This window comes from Tauraco erythrolophus, chromosome 3 (assembly GCF_009769465.1).
Source record: "Tauraco erythrolophus isolate bTauEry1 chromosome 3, bTauEry1.pri, whole genome shotgun sequence".
NCBI classification, from domain to species: domain Eukaryota; kingdom Metazoa; phylum Chordata; class Aves; order Musophagiformes; family Musophagidae; genus Tauraco; species Tauraco erythrolophus.
This window is the reverse complement of record NC_141467.1, coordinates 26,207,412-26,229,344: the sequence shown is the minus strand read 5'-3', so window position 1 is coordinate 26,229,344 and position 21,933 is coordinate 26,207,412. Positions and strand designations below refer to the sequence as shown.

The 21,933-nt window shown below is 37.4% G+C and overlaps 1 protein-coding gene across 1 annotated transcript in view; it reads right to left on the bottom strand.

Annotated features, from left to right (window-relative positions):
• Positions 1 to 21,933, bottom strand: part of LOC104380972 (ATP-binding cassette sub-family A member 13-like) — a 155,317-nt gene that overhangs the window by 99,589 nt on the left and 33,795 nt on the right. The window contains exons 13-23 of the mRNA XM_086608936.1: positions 21,325 to 21,625; positions 20,372 to 20,486; positions 18,695 to 19,024; positions 14,639 to 14,708; positions 12,396 to 12,530; positions 10,881 to 11,025; positions 7,849 to 8,019; positions 6,848 to 7,066; positions 4,399 to 4,595; positions 3,467 to 3,624; positions 2,795 to 3,025 (exon numbers count right to left, since the gene is read on the bottom strand). Coding sequence (XP_086465062.1) covers positions 2,795 to 3,025; positions 3,467 to 3,624; positions 4,399 to 4,595; positions 6,848 to 7,066; positions 7,849 to 8,019; positions 10,881 to 11,025; positions 12,396 to 12,530; positions 14,639 to 14,708; positions 18,695 to 19,024; positions 20,372 to 20,486; positions 21,325 to 21,625 — 2,072 coding nt within the window. The remainder of the gene's footprint in view (positions 1 to 2,794; positions 3,026 to 3,466; positions 3,625 to 4,398; positions 4,596 to 6,847; positions 7,067 to 7,848; positions 8,020 to 10,880; positions 11,026 to 12,395; positions 12,531 to 14,638; positions 14,709 to 18,694; positions 19,025 to 20,371; positions 20,487 to 21,324; positions 21,626 to 21,933) is intronic.

Below are 21,933 nucleotides of genomic sequence, written 5' to 3'. Positions count from 1 at the left end.
CATAGCGTTTTAAAGCTAAAATATTTCAGGAAGTATATGGCTTTCCCTGGAAAGCTTTGGGGCAAACTCCGGTCATTTCAAGAGAATTTAAAATAGTACTCCATTAACAGGTATTTCAACACATTTTGTTTTGCTAAGATTTTCAATGGTTTTGTTCTCTCCTGAAAGCAAAGCAAGAAAGCAATAAGCTTTGAAACCACCAGAGTTGCCAGAAAGTGAGACATCATCCTCCAGAGAGCTCCCAGTGTACACTTAATTTAATTAACCACCCTTCTATTCTCCTTTTTGTTCTGCTAACACTCTTTGGATTACAAGCATTTAAAAGTACATAAATACAAATGGTTGGAAAAGATATTTAAAACCTAAAATGAAGCAAATATAATATTAGTGAGATTTGAAAGTGTCAGGAATTGATTTTGTTAGAACTTCAAGATTACTTTGAAGTATGAATGGAAGCCTGGTTTCCCTTGAAGAGCAAGATTTTTACAGAGTACGAGTGTCCCTCAGACTGAAAAAGAATAATGGTGAGTGTATGAGAGAACAAAAAGAAAGGATAAAATGAAAATTATAACACATTTCTTCCTTTAAAGTCAGAGTTCTTTGTTTCCAGATTGAATTGTTTGAATAGACTAAATAGCACTATTATGTGCTATCCATTTAGTTGCCAATGCAAAGAGGCTTTTGATAAGAAAATGGAGAATTGAGGTTGTAACAACGGCTAATGATGAGATGCAGAGATGACAGAAATCATGCCAAATTAATGCATTAAGTCTTCAAGCTGAAGAATGATACATCAATATCTAATATCACCTTTAAAGCTTTTTATTTTTAACCTCCCCTGCAGAAAACAACCAAAAGCAAGCTCTCAATTGAATAACAGATGCAGCACACTGAGGAAGTTTCCTCATATTCCATGACAACTTCACATTTACTTTATAGATGCCAGTTCTGGTAAGTCCTGTGATATCCCACAGGTATGTAATCAAAAAGGGTTCTCAATATACACATTACTTCAGAATCTGTAAAGTTTGGCAGTGAACAGTATTCTTTCTTGTAACATGTTAATCACTTTATGTATTTGAAGGAAAATAACAATTTTTAATAGGCTTTTTCAATAAGCTTTTGACTTGCCTCATAGAATTGTATAGCTGGAACATAATTTACTTTAAAGCATTATGTAAAACGTTTGTTAAACTTGTATGATTTATCCCCCCTTCCCCATTGCCATAGCAAATGCTTGCCGTAGCAAATGCTTGCCACACTAGCTTTATTTACTGTGGTCATTTATAAGAGAAACAGAGAAGAGATGCGTGCTTTTTTTTTTTTTTCACCTTTATAAATAACTCGATTATACAGAGCTTAACTTCAAAGGACACCACATACTTGCTGGTATATCATTCTTTGGACTGCAGTTTAAAAACAAACGTGCAAAACCAGATCCTTTATGCTTGTGCAGGATCCTAAAAATGTATGTAGCAAATCAACAGAGCCCTAAAGACGTCTTGTAGTGGACCACTTAAGGACACAGCAGCTCCACATGGTGGCGTATTGGTTCAATAAATCTCATGAACAATTGTCATGTCAGGTTTACTTGCATTATTGGGATTCTATTTACATTTTTTCCACAGATTATATGAGATGAACAATTCTAAACTTTCAAAACAAACTCAGTTTGAATTCCAGCTGACCATCATATCGTCTCACACATTTCCAGGGAACCAAGGGAGAAGGGATACAACCCTTTTTTGTATACTAAATATTTATAGTTATATATAAGAAAAAAATCACTCTACAGAATTCTGCATTTCATTTTTTTGTGGGTTTTTTTCCTAAAATATATTAAATTTTCTGTTAGAAAACAGTCTAACCTTGTCTGTCTTTAATAATAGAGGTAATTACTAGAGAAATCAGTTCCACAAAGCGATACTGAATGAATTGTGCCATCACATAAGAATAAATGTGTTTTGTGCATCAAAAAGAAATATTGACATTAGTCTCCTATCATCACTTGAAGAAGTGGAAAAAAATGTATTTTCAAAAGTATCTATAATACAGAACTTGATCAGTAGTGGTTTAGGGAGTCTTGATATTTAGAAGTTATATTTGGGATTAAACTGTCCAAGGAAAATAACTTCTCACTGATATGGCTGTTTACAGAGAGCTAAGTCAGAAGTGAAGAAGTTTAAGAGAGTCTCTTTCCCTGGTCTCTTCAGTATATATGAACATATACATGTATATATATGTTAATGTATACATATGTTCATGTATACATATATGTAAGCGTGTCTATCTCTAGGTATACACACAAAATACCAAATACTCTTCAGAGACTTCCACACACAATTATACGAAGTCTTACGCTTAAAACTTTGGAAGTCAGAGCGTATTCTCAGCAAATGTTTTCCTGTCCCAAGAGTTACCTGAACTCCAGCATTTCAAGTTCAAATCTCATTCCAGTGTTAGAGATTCAGGACAGCAACAATGGTTCTCATTAAATCAAAGACACATTAAATTTTCCTTTAGTAAATGCAGGAACAAACATTTAAGAGTTACACATTTCCTCACTGTTCACATCAGCTTCTTGAAATAAGTCATAGTAGAGTGGGTGCTGAAATTCACAGTACAGCAAAACTATAAAGTACATATTTTGCCTGAGATTTTTTTTTTTTTTTAGGAAAATATACTTCTTACAAGAAACTGTTGTGAAATATGAAAGTTATAATAACAGTAGCTGGTAGCTATTACAGGATTCTCTAACTAAGAAAATGCCTTTACACAGGAAAACCAAAAGTACCTCTTCCAAGGTGGTGTCAGAAATGCCATAGCCAGTCACATGTAGATGATGAAGGTTTTGATCTAAAGCCTGAAAAAGACCTTTAAAAGATGTCTTATCTGCCCTTTCTGGAATCACATAGGTCAGCTCAGTTCCGCTGTTCTCTTTCAAGAAGGCTTCTGGGATGTGGGTTTGTACCAAAGATGTGACCTGAACAATATGCTTAGGATCCTGGATTTCAAACACAGAGGGCTACGAGGAAAGAAACATAATCATTCACAAAAAAAAAAAAAAAAAAAAAAAAAGTATTACCAGAAGTATGGGACTCGACAGCAGAATTCATACAGGAAAATTTCCACTAATGAAACTGCATCAAACCTGGGATGCAGAGACTGCATCCCAGGAACAACAAACCGTGAGGCAAAGCCCTTTTCAGTTAAATATTGAAATTCATTATTTTCAAAGATGTTGTTGCGTTATTCTAAATAATAATAATAATAGGAATAGGAATAATAATAATAATACCACCCACTCAAAACAACCAAGAAAGCTGATAAAAACATGTTTTGCTGGCTCCCTAATAATTTATATCACATATTAGTTCCTGGCAGTGACATACAGCTTCCCTTAGAATATACACAGCTATTACTTGTCAGGGACTGTTAAGTTCTGCGCAGTACATTTTTAGTATACCTTTTTTATGAGTGTTAGACTGTGTCCCTGGCCATATGTCTCTCTCAGATAAGAGGGAGATCCACAGCACCTCAGTTGGCCACGCTGCAAGATAGCAATGCGATCGCTGAGCACCTCTGCCTCATCAAGGTGGTGAGTGGTAAAGATGAGTGTACAACCTGCATCAGAAAGATTAGTACATGTCTACAAAACCTGGTTTCTAGAGAAACATCTTGCTTTCACGAGGGTTCTTTAACCTAAAGGAACATGTTTCAGGTCCCTCCAAAACATAACTGCAAGACACAAACAAAACCTGCATTCAGATTTGCAGTCTGAGTTAGATTCAGGTCCAAACTTGCTTTGCCTGTGTTACACATAGCAAGCAGTATTAAGCCATTACAACTTCAAGCTGTTTCAAGAGCTTAAGAGATTCCTTAAAACCACGTAACAGCAGTGTCTGTTTCAATGGATCGTTCACTGTGAGTTATTACAGCTAATTGAGTGCTCACTAGTTGAAGAGTTTGCTTCCCATAATCAGTTTTTAACTTCATGTTGCTTAAAAAAATTCATGTAGCAGACTGACTGATGAGTCTATCTTCATCAGAAGTATATAGGCATGTACATGTAGATATGTACAAATAAGGAAACAAAAACCAGAAAATAATTTTGAGAAGCTAACAAAAAAAGATAAAAGAAGAGAAACTTCAGGACAGGACTCAGAGTTAAACTCAATCTTCTGTTAGATTGAACATCTTTCTGTGAGATAGCAGCTAATTCTTGTAATCTCACTTGGCTGCTTTAAAGTTTCCCAAGTTCGAATAAACATCACCTCTGAAAGTAATATATTTAGTTATTGAAGAGCAATACTAATACTCCAGTTATCCTGTTTAACTGTATGGAAACAGAATTCCAGAAGGAAAATAAGCAGCAAATTATGTGTATAAGCTTTGTACCAGCTTTGTACTTCAGAAGAACATCCCAGATGCTACGTCGAGAACATGGATCTACTCCACTGGTGGGCTCATCTAGAACAATTGTCTTTGAGTTTCCAATAAAGGAGATGGCGATTGACAACCTCCTTTTCATTCCCCCAGAAAGGGCTCCAACAGGTTTGTACTGATGTTGGGATAAATCCACATCTTTTAGAGCTCTGAAATGGGAGTACAGAAACAGGACTAATTTGAAAAAGTTTTCCAGTCACATCATGTCCACTCAGAGCAGAATTACTGAAAAGTCACTTTAAATGGAAAGTGAAAAAAGCACTATCTCTGATTGATTTTGCAATTTGGTGACAAAAGCAAACAGAAAAAAAAAATTATCTCTTTACCTACAAAGTATAAACACTCATTACCACCTGAAACACAAATTCTGGTTAAGTATTGTGCAGGTTAAGAACAGACAACTTTGAAATTAAGTCAGATAATATAAATACCAGTTTGTCGAACAATTTCAGCAAACGCTAGATTATAGCCTCTTAAACCATGGTAAAGATGCTTCAATTTTTGCAGCTGTATAAAGAACCTTAAAAAACACCTGGGCTTTTAGGAATCATGTAGTCATTTGAAGTGAATAAGGTAACACTGCTGATTTTTTCTTGCCTTTTTTTCTTTTAAAGACTTATTTCTGTGAAGTAAACAGATTAATGATCCGTAGGTAGAACAATACTACCTAAACCAACCTAATCTAATTTCTGCGTTAAGGACTGGGAGACATCTTACAGACATTGCCTATTCAGCCCTTGCTCTCTGATGATCTTGAAGCTGAGCAGTGTGTGGAAACATGCTCAATAAGGGCAGCAATGAAAGACCATCGATTTATTTTTCATCACATTGAGCATTCAGTCACTGACCTAAAAGCTTTCAGTTGCTACGAGCCTGGCAAGCAAGACATAAAAGGCTCAACAGTCCTAAACTGAACTCCTGAATCCTTTGAGAGAATATGCAGTCTGTAAACCATGCCATTTACACTGAGAGAATTTTAAGAAAACAGATTTCTATAATTGTTGCATAAATATATATCCAGGAAAATTATTCTTAATCTCTTTAGATGCCAGCTTTTTTTGCTTAATTAAAAGCAAATTTTTTTCATTGTTTTGTTGCTTTTCTAATTTCTCTGAAGTATTTTTAAGTATTCATTGCTTTTTGAAAAAATTAAATTTTTCTTAGTAGCAAGGCCTGCAGAGACTTGAGTATTCTTATGTGCCATTAGTATGACAGATTGCTGCTGAAATTACAATTCAGCAGTCTAAATACAATAAAATACAGGATATTATTTTGCATAAATTTTAACCAAACACCATGTTTTATTTGTCCTTATTGTTCTAGAGAGTTATTTCTGTTCTTTCTAGAAAGAATACAGTGTCCCATGCCAGACATATTTCATATCAAAATTTTAAAGTAACAGGGTTTTATGATAGCTACCAAAAAGGAAAGCCGTTTTGCCACAATTGTGTCTGTATATGCATAATTGCACACTTAAGAAGTCCCATCAACTTGGCATTTATTTGCATTGAAGCATGAAAGTGCCCAGCCCTCCACACAGCCTAGGATCAATCAGAAGGCAAACAGAAACTTTTTATACTGCCACAATATTAGAAGAGAGTGTATTTTATTCTTAAAGCTCAGTTTGCTATTAGGGAACAAGATCTCACCTCACACAGTTTGCTAGTCGTTTATGATGCAAAAATGAAGATTTAGTCCTATGCCAAAGAACTAGCAGCCTAAAAACACTAGTAAATATTCTCAATCTAAGAAGTGTCTAATCCTCTGAAGTGATGTCAGAGCTCTGGCTTGTTTTTCCTGTTGACTTTTTTGTTTTTAAACCCCTTCACTTACTAAACACATTTAAAGCCTAAATTTGACAAAGTCTGAATTTGACAAAGGAAAAAGATGATGGCCTGTTTAAAAAGATGGTAACAAGCACCACCTTTACCTGCCTTTTCTGGTTTTCCATTCTTCCCTCTACTGCCAGTGAAGGAACACAGGATAATAAATACATAGTCGGCTGTTGATTTATCTGAAAACTCAGGGCAAACACACAGCAGTTTACTTTCTTTCTGGGTCTGCAGAAAGAAGGGAGGTAAGGCAGACAGCATGAGGCAGAAACCACTACAGCTGCTACCAGGCTAACCATCTCCACTCCACTCAAAATATGATTATTTGACGGTTCTTTATACCAGCTTTTTAAACATTGGCAGTTTCACTACAAATACCTTCAAGCAAAGGTTAGAAACTAGGAAATATCTTTCCAAGGCATGATTTCAGAACATGAAGTGCGATAAGAACTCATGGAACACCTGCAGTTTCCGTTCGCTTCTACTTGCAATTTTGCTTTAGCACTTTCTAGTTTGAGTGGTTTGCAATAGACACTACCGATTCCTCAACAAACGAAAGGAAAATTTACCCATTGACTTGCTGATCCAACTGTTCCTTTGTCCAGCCAGGTGCCTTCACTGATCCATAAAGCAGTAGATGTTCTCTCACCGTTAGCAAGTTGAACAGGACATCATACTGTGGACAAACACCCAGCTCCGTCCTGATGGCAGCCAGATCAGTACGTATGTCCTTTCCATCAATGATAATGGTACCTGAGCTTGGTGGGTATAGACCAGTCAACAGTGATCTGATACAAGAAAAGAAAAAAAAGAAAAAAAAATAAATTCAGCAAGCTCATGTGCAATGACAGTATTACATAGCTCACACTTGTATTTCCTGAGGCACATTCTAGTTAAAAAAAAAAATTCTCACAAGATCTCAACAATTTCTCATTTTCTTACTTCCAGAACAAAATCCATTTTTTCCCAGACCAATGTAACAGACCATTGTTTCCTTTTTGACATGTGTATTCTAGCTGAGGAGTAAATCTTAAATGGGTCTCATCCTGCACCACTGGTTTTAATGAAGCTGGTCATAGTTAACATAAAGGCAGAAATGCATAGACCTCTTAATTGAGACATTTTTAAATGTCATTTTCATTTTCTTATTATCGTTTCTGGTCAACTGACAAGAAAGAAGTCCCTTGCAACTTCTAGGAACAAAGCACAAAAATCCCATAAAACTCCACACTCTCCATGAGATAGGAGTATGCATGGGATGTCAGAAAAGAATACATTCCTGAGATATGTTCAACTCCACAACTAGACATGCCCAGCTCCTACTTAGGATGCTCCTGTGCTATTACATCATGGTTTCAGTGGCATAGAGGACTCAGTTCTCTGTTCATTACATTGCTTTTCTTGAAGATATATAGGCTTCACTTTCCATGTGCTTTGGGGAGTTTCTTAATTATTTATTTGTAAAAAAAACACCCAATCATAACATAGGAAAGAGTTCACAAACATTTTGAAGTGAGAAAGCATATCAGAGATCAGAGGGGAGTGTGATAGCATTTAATGTTAGACTTACATAACTGTTGTCTTGCCAGCTCCATTAGGTCCCAAGAGTGCTGTTATCTGACCTCTATGGAAAGTGAGGCTGAGATCTTTAACAGCAGCCTTCTGGCCATCCACATGCTCTTTGGTGAGAGACAACAGCATGACACCAATGGTGGCTCCTTCGATGTAAGGGTTTTTCCAGCTTGGAGATGCTGAGTCTGTATGGGGAAGCAGAGCAGATCAAGAGGGTTGCTGAATCTAAACATATGTGTGTGTACATAGGGAATGACAAATTAAGTTAACCCCTGTTACCATTTACCAAAGCCTGGAACAGATGTTCAGATGCTCCAAACAGACATAAGCTCCACTCGAATCAAACATACTATGCCAGTTAATATTTGCTAAGATTTTGGCCTATCTGCAGTTTCAAAAAACAACCTAAACCAATTACACCAAGTTGTGTGTGTGTCCACATATGTCTCCATAGTCATAAAATAGTTGTTATATTTTATTTCTAGTACAAAAAAAACACATATTAACATTGCTTGAATCATTGTTTTATACCCATAAGAAAATTCTAATTGTGTGAACATTAACAAATATAGAGAGTTAATCTTCCTAACTCCCTCAGTCAATAAAGCAAAGCATATGTCTTTGTGAAATTATTCAGAGTAGAAGTCTAGCCTAAACATAATTCAAGGTCCTCAATGCAAGTAGATACCCAGCATTTTTCTAAGTGTGAGGCAACCAGCTCAGCAAACTCAGATGACCATATGACACAGATCAAGTTAACTTCCTTTCTATGTCAGGAGGAAAGGTTGGCACTGCTTTCCAAACATAAGCACAGACAATCACTAACCCCATAAATACATTATTAACATGTAATATTTTACTTATATTTGGATATTTTAGGATATTTAGGATATTAGAATATTTTCCTTCTTTTCAAAGGCAAGCCAAATTGGAATGTTAATCTAAAGAAACACAAATTGTTATGGATTAGAATTTTATTTTAATACATATTTTATATATCAATATATAAAAATTATATATTTATATACTGACATAATTTAGATTTTATGTCATAATTTTGTATATCATTAAATAAAATATAAATAAATATCTCAAGAAGAGAAAATTATGCTTTATGTAAAATATATGAAAATGATATAAATCAAATTATAAATAAAAAATTACATAATTATTTCAAGGACTGGTTAGTTTAGTTTGTGAATGAAGAAGTTTTTTGCTCCTTTCACAATCAATTTTAAGTTTAGAGAGAACTTTTGCCAGAAGCTTGAGGTTACCTTCCAACAAGACACTACCAGCAGTTGTGACATTTCTGAGGTCCTTCTACTGATGAACCTCTCTTCCAGTTAGCTTCTCTATTTTTTGGTCTGGAGACTAAAACCACCAACAAACATTATTCATTCTCTTTCCAATGCTTCCTACCTAAGTTTGCATGTATATCCTGGAATTTAACAAAAAATCTTGAAGTACAGAGTGAGCCTCAGACAATGTATCTGAGAAAAGATTCAGAGGAAGAGCTCCAAATTGCTTGCAAACAGTAAATTGATCACCCTAGGACTTCTCCTAATAGGAGTTCCAAGCGAGTACTCAGTACTCAGGTCTCTACCAATCTTATTCTAGTCATAGTTCCAGCTCATAGGACCTACACTCCAGCCCTTCCCTGACACATCTCTGATTTATAAAGTGCTCTCCACCCTCACCGAATCAGCCCTTACCTGGGCTGTATAGAACAAATGTAGAAATCTCCCAGGGAGGAAGTCACTTTGCTCTTCCAGGCAAATTATCCCTGAATGCTTTTATCCCGTTATCAGATATCGCAATGATATCCAATTCTTATGAAAGAGAGGAATTTCCTTCACATGCATGGCAGTATTAGAGTTCACACACAGGCAATTTGCTACTGAGCAGTTTAAGCAGAGGAGAAGTGAGATGAACAGATCCACAAAGTCATAAGCAATCATTTGGATGGCTTGAGCCAGAGAACGTGCTAGTAACTTTTCAGTCAGAGGAGGGGTTTTTTTCCTTCGCTTTCCACAGAGAATGTGGTGAACCCAAGGGGAAACATCAAAAATCTTCATTTTAAGTAAGGGTCAAAGACAATCATCTCAACAAAATGAAATCGTTCCAAGTTGCAGAAATTCAGACAAAATTCATTCTGATAGTTTTTCCACAAATGTTTAAATGAACCTCAAGACATTCTGAAGTTTGCCTTACTCCAGTAGATACCAATATATAAAGCTGCTGAGTTGTTCAGCTTCTTCACTTGTACTACAGGCAACTGGATCATTTCCAAGCTACTGTAACTTCCAAAAAACCTCAACCCATCATGTTATTCTAAGGCCCAAGAGGGAATATAAGTGAGGGTGGCTTACTGCTTCATTCACAAAGAGACTTTAGAAGCGAAAAAAACCTAAAAATTCTAAATTAATTTTAAGGAAGTGAACAGACAGAGAAGAGCAAAGAAAGTATCTGGAGGCATATAAAAATTAGTTACAATAACAGTAGCTTTTTAAACAAAGGCTAAGAAGCAAAGATAGAAAGAACAATGATTATAGAAGAAAGAAATAAGAAAGAGAAGGGAAAAAATGAACGAAGTTATTTTTTCTGCTGAAACAAGAAGCAAATAAAAACAACAGAGCAGGAGGAAGAAAATCAAACTAGAGGAAAAAAGTTAAAGTACAACACTTTTTAGATTCAGGGAGAGTATGAAACGGTTCAAGGAACTTCAGAAGATCCTAACAAAGCAAAGAGGCTACACAGCAACAGGATGAACCTAAGAGATACTTATTTTACATTTTTAAAAGAGTTTTCTTAAATATTTTTGCACAATAGTTTTAACTGAATGATTCAAGCATTACAGGTGACAGCAGAATTAACAGTTAGTATATAATATTCATAGTATACACTATATAATACAAGAGAGAAAGGGACAAGATCTAAACCCATAATACAGGATCAAGCTATAATAAAAGCAGATTAATCAAAATCAGCACACCATTCGTGAAAGAGTCATTATTAAAATTCTACTATGACTACAAACCTTTTTCTTGAAAGTTTTCATTGAAGAAAAACATATTAGAATTCAGATAATGTCTCTTTCTCCTCTCTGCACCACACAGGTTCTTCCAGTAGGAAACAGTGAAGGGAAAGTACCATCGGTTCTTTAATCCAAATTTTCCTAGAGTATAATTATGACAGAAACTGTTACAAAATTTACAGTAATTTCATATTTGTTTGTGGACTACTCATATCCTATCATTACTTACAAAGAGCTAGTTAAACTGTTTAATTAGCTCAAACTCTTAGCTGCACTTAACAAATCTCAATAAAGTGGAAAAAAGTTATTTGGCCATAACACCAGGCCCTGCCATAAATTAACAAATCCTCAGTGATACTGTGCTTTGCCCTATCCCTAAATTAGCTTTAGAGCGTAACAGAATCATAGACTTAACAATATGGGGGCATCACCTAATATAATCTTGTAACCTAGAGAAAAGAAAATGGACTAAATTGCCTGCCAAGGCAAACAGCCTTATTTTTTATTGTAACAATAATCCATTGCACCAATCATTAAAGATTATTCTTCCATTTTTATCTGCACAATTTAAACAAATTAGCCGGCATAAGAAACATTAATTGTAGCACTCAAACAGGAAGGGCAAAAATAAGGTCCTACACAGAACCTAAATTTTGGCATTGCCCAATCTTTCCAGGCTTTACTTACCAATCACGCAATACACTCTCTGGGTGTTTGGAAGGGCGTTTCATTGGCACTGAATGGCAGGTGCCAATTTAAGCTAAAGTTTGTAATTTCAGTTGTATGTTCCACAAACCCCTTTCTTTCAAGGAAAAACTCATTTTATATTTTTCTATTTTTTAAACAAATACAAAGTAGCTGGAACAAAAGGTGACATATGCAGATCAGAGGAAAGGTAAATTTCAAACTAAATTTCAAACAGCTAGTGAGGCATTAGACTATGATTAAAAATGCATCAATCAACTCAATAATATTCATAAAACTCAGTTAATGGGAAAAAAATCTCACTACCTTCTGAAAATATACTTGAAAGTTAATTAGTTTTCTTTATGTATTGAACTGTGGACTGACTGGGAGCAAGATACAGTTACCAGGCAGTTTGAAGTCTTTGTGATCTGAAAACTTGTTGTTTATGGGTTTCAGCCCAAGTACTAACTCAGAAGATTCACCATTTTCACAGGAAGTTTTTGTTACTAGACTTAGCCCTGTTACTGTGAAGTACCAACAAATTTCTAAGTCCTTTGAATATTGGTCATCCCCGTAAGCAAACAAAAGAAACTTTATGCTTGGCTACAAATTCTAGTCCATGTGTTAGCACTACTCAATATTTATGTACATAGGAAGACTTTCTTACTCAGTCCTTAAAGGCAATCAGGCAGTTCTGCACATCAAAACCTCAACTCAGAAGAGATGTTTTTGTTTTAATTGCATATAATGAGGAAAGTCAATTCTACCCATTTCATTCAATAACTTCTTCAAAAACACAAAATAAGAACAAGTTATGATCTTACCAGGAAAAATATTGCTGAAATACCATCCACCTATAGAATATAAAATGGAGTCAAAGAACATCATCCAGCACATCCATCCAAAGGTCATGCATCCTTCTTGTGCCATTGACTGGTGCACATTATTCCACTGAATTCCTGGTAGTAATAGTAATAATAGAAATTACGTTTAAAAGGTCAAAGCTAAATCAGTACAGCATTAAAGACCACAAACACATCAACACCACACACTTCTGAGTACTTAAGCACTGACAGAAAAAAGACTGTGGCTAATAACAGTAATCCCAATGAATAGAAATGAATTGCTATGCCTCTACAAGCCTCTGCTTAGAACAGCAGGTGACAATGCTGCTGGGAAAATGCAGAGAAGCGATTGTAGAAAGGGCTGTTTATGAAGTTTTAGCTGGCTCTTAATTTGACAAAAGGAACTATGACTCTCTGACAAAGTGTGGCACTGACCTGTTCAGTGAATCAGGCTTTAAGCCGTTCTGCTGATATTATAAAGAAATGGGATACACAATGTTTAAAGTCATTTCTGCAACGCTAAATCTGAAAACTTAAATCTGTAAATTCTTACTAAGAAACGAGTATTTGTGTTCATTGACTTTATTCAGAGGTAAACTGGAACAGCAAACTCACTGAATAATTGTGTCATAAAATTATTGCATTGCAGAAGACATGAAAGGAAGAAAGCAGGTGCAAAATACTAGTATTAGAGAGCTACTATATTGCAAAATGGAAAAAAAAAATAACCAAACTGTAGATTTAGAAAAAACATGGCATTTTTTTCTAAAAATGTCACTTTTTTTGCAGTACAGAAGGCCATGATTCTGTTTTTACAATTCTTTTTCCACGATTGTCAAGAAAAGCAGTTTTTCCGAAAAGCACGTTTTGCCCTTTCATCAGTAAAGATGAGCCATTTTGATGAAGTGTCTCGTGGGAAATTTAAGTAATATTTTCCACAACTCTCTTACACTTTTACCAAATTTTGTATCATTTTGATACTTTTTCAATGCCTAATGGTTTGAAACATCCACTGTCATCAATATCGATCTTGCCATAGTAGTAAAAAAGAAAAGGATTGCATCTCTTTTTATATTTAGATACATAAATGGATATTCTCTGTAGACATTTATGAAGGGCCAGATATTCACTTCGTACTTTTCTGAAACTTCAGCATCAATAGGGGCAGCTCTTAGCTTGAGGATAGAAAGGATCACCAAGTTAAAACATGCAGCAACCTGTTAGAACACATCTAGCTAGTTTCCAAACATTTTTTTCTCCCTAACATTTAAACGAAACAAGGTGTTCTCATGCATTTCTGCACCTGCACAGTAGCTCAGTGGGGACTTCACCAGCTGCCTCCAAGCTTGCAGAGACAAGCTGCAACTCAGGCCAAGTACCAATAGGGTCGCACAGGAGAAACATACAAAATACTTTACAAAGTAAGGGTCCTTTTCAGTGGTGCTGTGACAGGATAAGAAGCAATGAGCACAAACTCAAGCACAGGAAGTTCCCTCTGAACATCAGGAAACACTTTTTCCACTGTGAGGGTGACTGAGCAGTGGCACAGGTTGCCCAGAGAGGCTGTGGAGTCTCCAGCCTTGGAGATACTCAAAAACTGTCTAAACACTGTTCCAGGCAACCAGCCCTAGGTGGCCCTGCTTGAGCAATGGGAGTGCACTAGATGACCTCCAGAGGCCCCTTCCAACTTCAACAATTTTGTGATCCTACAAAACTCCCTGTTGATATCCTCGCCAGAAAGCAAGCATTAGAGCTGCCACTGACATCAACGAGGGCTTCCAAGAAATTGCTCTAAATGCCTTTCTAAAGCTTCCTCCGCTGGACTGAGAGAAATAGCACATTCAATGAGCAAAATAACATTCAGTCAGATGCTCACCCTTAAGTAGTTCTACTGAATTTCATTAAATACAAAGTTCGGATTTGCATCTCTAGAACAATTTCATTGGCTGAGTATACTCACTCTGTCATCTAACAAGTTGTAGAGATTTTCCTCCAGCCTGTATTGGAATTAGAGCAATGCTAAGTCCACTTTAATTTACTGCTAGAAAGGAGCACAAGCTTAACTTGGTTTTCAAGGAGCATTAAAAAGATTTTTCTCCTGGTATGATCTATCCTGCTAACTCATGACTAGAGGTTTTTTTCAAAACAAAGTGGAAAAATATTTCCAACTGTAGTTTTTGAAATAATCATTACAAAGCTTTGCTTCTAACTGAAGAGCTTACCTATTTCTTGGCCCTCAAAGAATGTAATGAAAAATACTCCTTGCCCAAAGGCAGTTGTAGACAGAAGACACTACAATAGCAAAGGAGAAAGAGAATGTGAACATCAAATAAAACATGTCATTAAAAAGATCCATGAATAAAATAACTTGTGATACTAAAAGCATGCACAAAATAAATACTTTGTATCACGTAAGCTAATCGTCAGTATTGGCCTTATTAAAACCTCATGCCATTGGCCTCAGCCCAACGATCCAGTCTGTTCAAATCCCTCTGAAGGGCCTCCCTACCCTCGAGCAGATCGACACAGCCTCCCAGCTTGGTGTCGTCCGCAAATTTACTGAGGGTACATTCAATCCCCTCATCCAGGTCATTGATAAAGACGTTAAACAAACCGGACCCAGCACTGAGCCCTGGGGAACCCCACTGGTGACCGGCCTCCAGCCGGATTTAGCCCCATTTACCACCACTCTTTGGGCCCGGCCATCCAGCCAGTTTTTAACCCAAAGGAGGGTGTGCCTATCCAGGCCAGCAGTTACCAGTTTCGCAACCAGAACACTATGAGAGACTGTATCAAAAGTTTTTGTGAGGTCAAGGAAAACTACAGCCACAGCCCTTCCCTCGTCAACCAGGCAGGTCACCGCACCATAGAAGGTGATCAGGTTTGGTTGGCAAGACCTGCCTTTCATAAACCCGTGTTGACTGGGCCTGATCACCCGGTTAACCTGTATGTGCTCATTAATAGCACTCAAGATAACCTGTTCCATGACTTTGCCCATCACCGAGGTCAGACTGACAGGCCTGTAGTTCCCCGGATCCTCCTTCCACCCTTTTTTGTAAATGGGGGTAACATCCGCCAGCCTCCAGTCCAGCGGAACTTCCCCAGTGAGCCAAGACTGTCCAAAGATAATGGACAGGGGTTTGGCAATGACATCCGCCAGCTCTCTCAGGACCCTCATGTGGATACCATCAGGCCCCATAGACTTGTGGGCATCCAGCTGGCGAAGCAGATCCTTGACCCGTTCCTCTTGGATCACAGGAGCTTCCATCTGCTCCCCCTCCCTGCCCTCAGACACCATAGGCCAGGTCACCTGGGAACTACTAACCTTGTTATTAAAGACTGAGGCAAAGAAGGCATTAAGGACTTACCCCCTGTGTCCAGTAGGAGCTGGAGGTAATCTTTAGTCCTCCTTTTGTTATTAATGTGTTTATAGAAGGATTTTTTGTTGTCCTTTACGGAGCAGGCTAGTCTAAGTTCCAGTTGGGCTTTTGCCCCCCGATTATCTCCCTACATGCCCTAACTTCCTCCCTGTAATCCTCCCTGGATGCTTGCCCATTCTTCCAAAACTTATAGACATCCCTTTTTCTTTTGAGGTGTTCCCAAATCTCCTTGGTCATCCAAGCCAGTTTTCTACCCCAGCAACTCAATTTCCAGCACACAGGGACAGCTCGCTCCTGTGCCTCCAGAATTTCCTTTTTGAGGAGTAACCAGCCCTCCTGCGCTCCTTTACCCTTGAGAGCTGTCACCCACTGTACTCTATCAACCAGACTTCTAAACAGTCCAAAGTCGGCTCTCCCAAATTCCAGCTTGACCGTCTTAGTGCTCCCCCTCCTAACTTCCCCTAGAATTGAGAATTCTATTATCTCATGGACACTATGCCCCAGGCGTCCTCCAACTGTCACATCTCCCATGAAACCTTCTCTGTTCACAAACAGCAGGTCTAGGGGAGCACCTTCTCTAGTCGGTTCACTGACCAGTTGCAATAGGAAGTTGTCCTCCGCACACTCCAGGAATCACCTAGACTGTTTTCTAACTGCCGTGTTATACTTCCAGCAGATATCCGGTAGATTAAAGTCACCCACAAGGACAAGGGCTAGTGAGTGCAAGACTTCCCCCAGTTGTTTAAAGAATAGTTCTTCCTTATATCTAATCTAAATCTGCCCTCTTTCAGATTAAATCCATTGCCCCTTGTCCTATCACTACATGCCCTTGTAAAAAGTCCCTCTCCGGCTTTCCTGTAGACCTCCTTTAAGTACTGGAAGGCTGCAATAAGATCACCCTGGAGCCTTCTCTTCTCCAGGCTGAATAGCCTCAACTCTTTCAGCCTGTCTTGATAGGAGAGATGCTCCAGCCCTCGGATCATCTTCGTGGCCCTCCTCTGGACTCACTCCAGCAGCTCCATGTCCTTCTTGTGCTGGGGACTCCGGAGACAAATGCAGTATTCCAGGTGGGGTCTCACGAGAGCAGAGTAGAGGGGCAGAATCACCTCCCTTGACCTGCTGGCCATGCTTCTTTGGATGCAGCCCAGGATACGATTTGCTTTCTGGGCTGCCAGTGCACATTGCCAGCTCATGTTGAGCTTCTCATCCACCAGCACTCCCAAGTCCTTTTCCTCAGGGCTGCTCTCAATCCATTCTTCACCCAGCCTGTACTTGTGCTTGGGATTGCTGCGACCCACGTGCAGGACCTTGCACTTGGCCTTGTTGAAGTTCATGAGGTTCTCACAGGCCCACCTCTCCAGCCTGTCGAGGTCCCTCTGGTTGGCATCCGTTCCCTCCAGCGTGTCCACAACACCACACAACTTGGTGTCATCTGCAAGCTTGCTGAGGGTGCACTCGATCCCGCTGTCCATGTCGCCGACAAAGATGTTAAATAGCACTGGCCCCAGTACTGACCTCTGAGGAACACCACTCGTCACTGACCTTCACTTAGACATTGAACCATTGACCACAACTCTTTGAGTGCGACCATCCAGCCAATTCCTTATCCAGCAAGTGGTCCATCCATCAAATCCATGTCTCTCCAGTTTAAAGACAAGGACATCGTCTGGGACAATATCAAATGCTTTGGACAATTCCAGGTAGACGATGTCAGTTGCTCTTCCCCTATCCATCAATCCTGTAACTTCATCATAGAAGGCCACCAAACTAGTCAGGCAGGATTTGCCCTTAGTGAAGCCATGTTGGCTGTCACCAATAACCTCCTTATTTTCCATGTGCCTTAGCATAGTCACCAGGAGGATCTGCTCCATGATCTTGCTGAGCACGGAGGTGAGATTGACTGCTGTGTAGTTCCCTGGGTCTTCTTTTTTTCCCTTTTTAAAAATGGGGGCTACATTTCCCTTTGTTCTGTCAGTGGGAACTTCACCAGACTGCCATGACTGCTTAAAATAAAATAACTAATTTTAAAGAGGGCAAGTTACCTCATGCATACTTTTCCCTTTCCATGGTCCAAAGGAGGGGAAAAAAGGGCAATAGGAAAAAAAAAAGTTCCACCCTGCGTATTTATGCCCAAATTCTGCAGTCTTAAATCTGTGCTTACTTGCATGCAAAGAACCAATATATTTAATTGACTGTTTGACACTGAAAAAGTGTCCATTATTTTTAATAGTGTATGAATTATTCCACCAGCCTAATGTGTTATGTGAGTTATTTTGAAAGCGCAAAGCCATAACATGTGAAATACGGTTTGCATTGTATGATGGTGATATTTGATGTCCGAATCACAGATATAGTATGTTAAGACAGTACAAAGACATAAAACATCCTATGGCATAAAAAAAACAGGGAAAGACATGTGGAAGAAATAATGCCAAAGAAACATACCTCAGACAGCATAGCTAGATAAGCACTAGACAAATTTCTGATCTAATCTCCAATTGTATTCAACAGAGAATCAATCACTAGTTTTCCTTCAAACAGATAATGACTTTCAGGAGTGACATGTCATCAGGTGTGCTTGAAGGTACATTAAGATTACAAGTATTTTGAGGGCAAAGCATAAAGTGAACTCATGAGCATGAGGAATGCGACTTCCTTATGCAACCTCTGTAGGTTCAGAAAATTTCCCTGAAAATTGTTGTTTGGTTTTTTTTTTTTATTCCTTTCTACCTCCAAAACATTTTCTCAATTGGATATCTATTAATATGACTTATTTCCAGTGAAACAAAAAAGCAAACAGAAACCTGGGAAAAATAAGTAAATTATAGTCTAAAGTTGCAAAACTATGGAAATACACAGCATGGTTAGTGGAGAAAAATTAGAAAAGGAAATATTTACCATTATAATCTGGTTGGTGAAACTCAACTGGTTCTGCAAGACCAACAAAACTATGTATGGCAAAAAACTGATCATATACACAAGGCTAGCACACAGAGCTGCTGTATCAGCACTACTAAAAAACGCTCCCAAAAAATAGCTTAACATAATAACTGTAACTCCAAAATCCAAGAGAAAAAGGAAGACGAGGAAGCCATTGCTATAAGCAAAGATACCACTTGTTTTCAAAATGATGGCTAAAGTGCAACTGCTTATTGTAAGCACGATGACATTCTCCAGAAACCAAGCAAAGAAATGAATGGCTGGATGTACACCCATTGTCTTCATATACTGCAAGACAACAAAGCAAAGAGAGTTAAAGTTAGGAAACAAATTTTCTTCTCTTTTTTTTTTTTAAAAGCAAAACATGTTGCCACTAAGATACTATCAGCTCCCTAAAAGATATAATTTTCTCCTTAAATTACTCATCTTTCATCCTTTTCCCTGTGCTACCTCTTCTGCTGCTCTCTCCTGAATCAAATAGGGTTCTGAGCAAGGCTGCCTCTGAGCTTATCACATACTAACAAAAGGAATCCCAGTGCTCAGGCACAACTCTCTTTTGCATAGACTTGCAGGACCAGATGTCAGATTACTGGGTCCTCTAGTAAGGAGTTTGTCTTTTCATACTCTAAAAAGTACTAAGGATATCTACAGCATTGTACGAATGAATGTTTTTTCCCAGCCTGTTGCTGAACAAAAAGTAACATATGGATGTTTGTAAATCCTTATGTATAATAATAATAATAATAATAATAATAATAATAATAATAATAATAATAATATAGTCTGAAGCTGCAATAATAATTTATTATTATTATTATTATTATTATTATTATTATTATTATTATTATTATTATTATTATTATTATTATTATTTAACCAGGTATAAGGTATCACCACTTTTTAAAAAAAAAATCTTTTGGAAACAAGCTAATACTATTTCCAAAGTATTTTTCATAAAATGATCAAAATGAACTTTTTAAAGTTGATTTAATATTTTAAAGCATTAAAAAAAAGGCTTATCTTATAAAGTTTAGAGAAATTAGATCATTTCCCAAATTAAAAAAAGCTTACTCCAGCAGGATAAAGATCAGTATAATTCCTCAAAAAAAGTATTTTATCCATGCAGAAAATGTATCATAAACCCCCCTGTCCTTCCATATGCTTAGCACCTACTAAGACTAGCCGTTGATGTAATCAAATAATTGTCTCATTTTTCTCTGTCATCTTCCCTTGTATTTCTGATAATTACACAATACACAGCAAATTTTTAATTTGGTTTAGGAAATGTTGTCATTTTAAACTGCATACAGCAAACATGAAAAAGAATCCAAAATGAAAGCCATTCTAATCACCAGGACTTTTTCCAAACAACAGTTTCCAATTTCAACTTTTATGGATTTTTTTCTTGTTGCTTTTTGTCTCAGTATCAATATTTGCATACTAAGAGGACTGATGCTCAAACAATGTTGTGAAACTGAGTTGGAAGCTAGAACTAGAATCTACTGCCCAGAGGAATCAAGTGAACACAAAGCCAGCTGGATCATTAGAACATAAAAGTACCTCAAAGTTTAAGTTTTGTATTTCAGTACACTTTAATAAATAAAGTTTATTTTCAGAGGCTAATCTGTCTCTTACCTCTTCAAGATTAATTTCTCTTTCATAAACCAGCTTGCGAACCATGCCAGCAACCGAAACCATCCATGTTAACATCATCATAAGTGGGAAAAAAAAACCTATATTGTTCAAGAATCTATGAAAGAACATATATGCAGAGTTGTTAGCACACAAAGGTAAAAGATATTTTAGCAGAATGTTAATAGGTTAATACTAGGACTATTCTCAAAGTATGGAAAAAAATAAGATCTGACATGAGCAGTAAGACTTATGCTTGTTCTGGTTAGAATTGCTTATTTTTCACGTAACAAGCTAAATATACGTATTCGTACTATAGTATTATACTAGTATTTGTTGGCAATACAAGTGATGTAATCACTCTTTAGGGCTCCATTCAAAGTCAAACAGAATTCAGATTTGTGTCTATGGCAAAGTAATATATTTGGTCAGTAAGGAAAAACATAAGCCAGTCAACTTTTCCTCCACTTTAGCAGATTTATTACCACTGATTAATTTTAAATTCCAATAGTCAGGATGTTTTGATGGTTTTACAAAGAACAATCCTACACTTTTTTCTTTTGTTTCATCAACTTTACACTGTAATTCAACACATACCAGGGACCGATTTACAGTTTGTGTAGAGGAGAGCTAAGGATAGAAAGTGGGTTTTCTTAGCATAATCTAAGTTAGTTGCACAACATGCTGACACAGTCTCTGTCCAGCAGACTACCCCATGGTCTAGCTGCAAAGAGCTCATAAGGGGTCATGTGCCAGACAGAAGTCACATAATGTGTTGTGGTCATGGCTGTTAAAGATTTGCTATGCTGTAATGTTCTAGTATTGGACATACTGGTTCAACCCTGTGCTGAGATATGCATTCACACACTACAAAAACCTAGTTATCTCCCCAAGTGCTCTGGCACTATCCTAATAAGGACAATAATATTGAATTAAAAAGCTGAAAGTTTACTTACAGATCACTGGTATGGCAAGGGTAAGGCATAGCTTGCACCTGAATGGCTGGCTCTGAGGTATCTGTCCCAGTCTGTGCTGAAATAATTGCCCTTTCAATCATGTCTTGAAGGGGAATAAAGATATGGTTGTATTTAAACCCATCAGCTGGCAACTTCTGGGGATGGGATTTCCATGCTGGGTTTCTAATCAAATCCGTTCTCATGCTATAGAGAACACTGGTTCTAATTGTATACGAAATGTGTCGTGGAAGGAGGTTGCTAGGATTTTGCGTCTTGTTCTTTGGCGTATCGAAGATGATACCTGACACAAGAAGAAAAGGAGCTTCATACCCAAGCTTGTATGATTTATGCTGTTGACATATCTAACTCATGGTCAATTATCATATGACAGCAGGATACATCCACCTGTCTAGTAGGCCTTTAAAGTTTCTTGACCCTCCCAACACAAGAATGGTAGGTTTAATAGAGACTTAATTTTTTTACATTCATGAACATGAAATGTAAAATAATAATCAAATGATAAAAATCATTGTTGCAAACCCAAAATTCCTTCTATTTTTTTTTTAATTGCCATTTATTCTCTTTGTATGCAGATTTAACCCCTTTTTG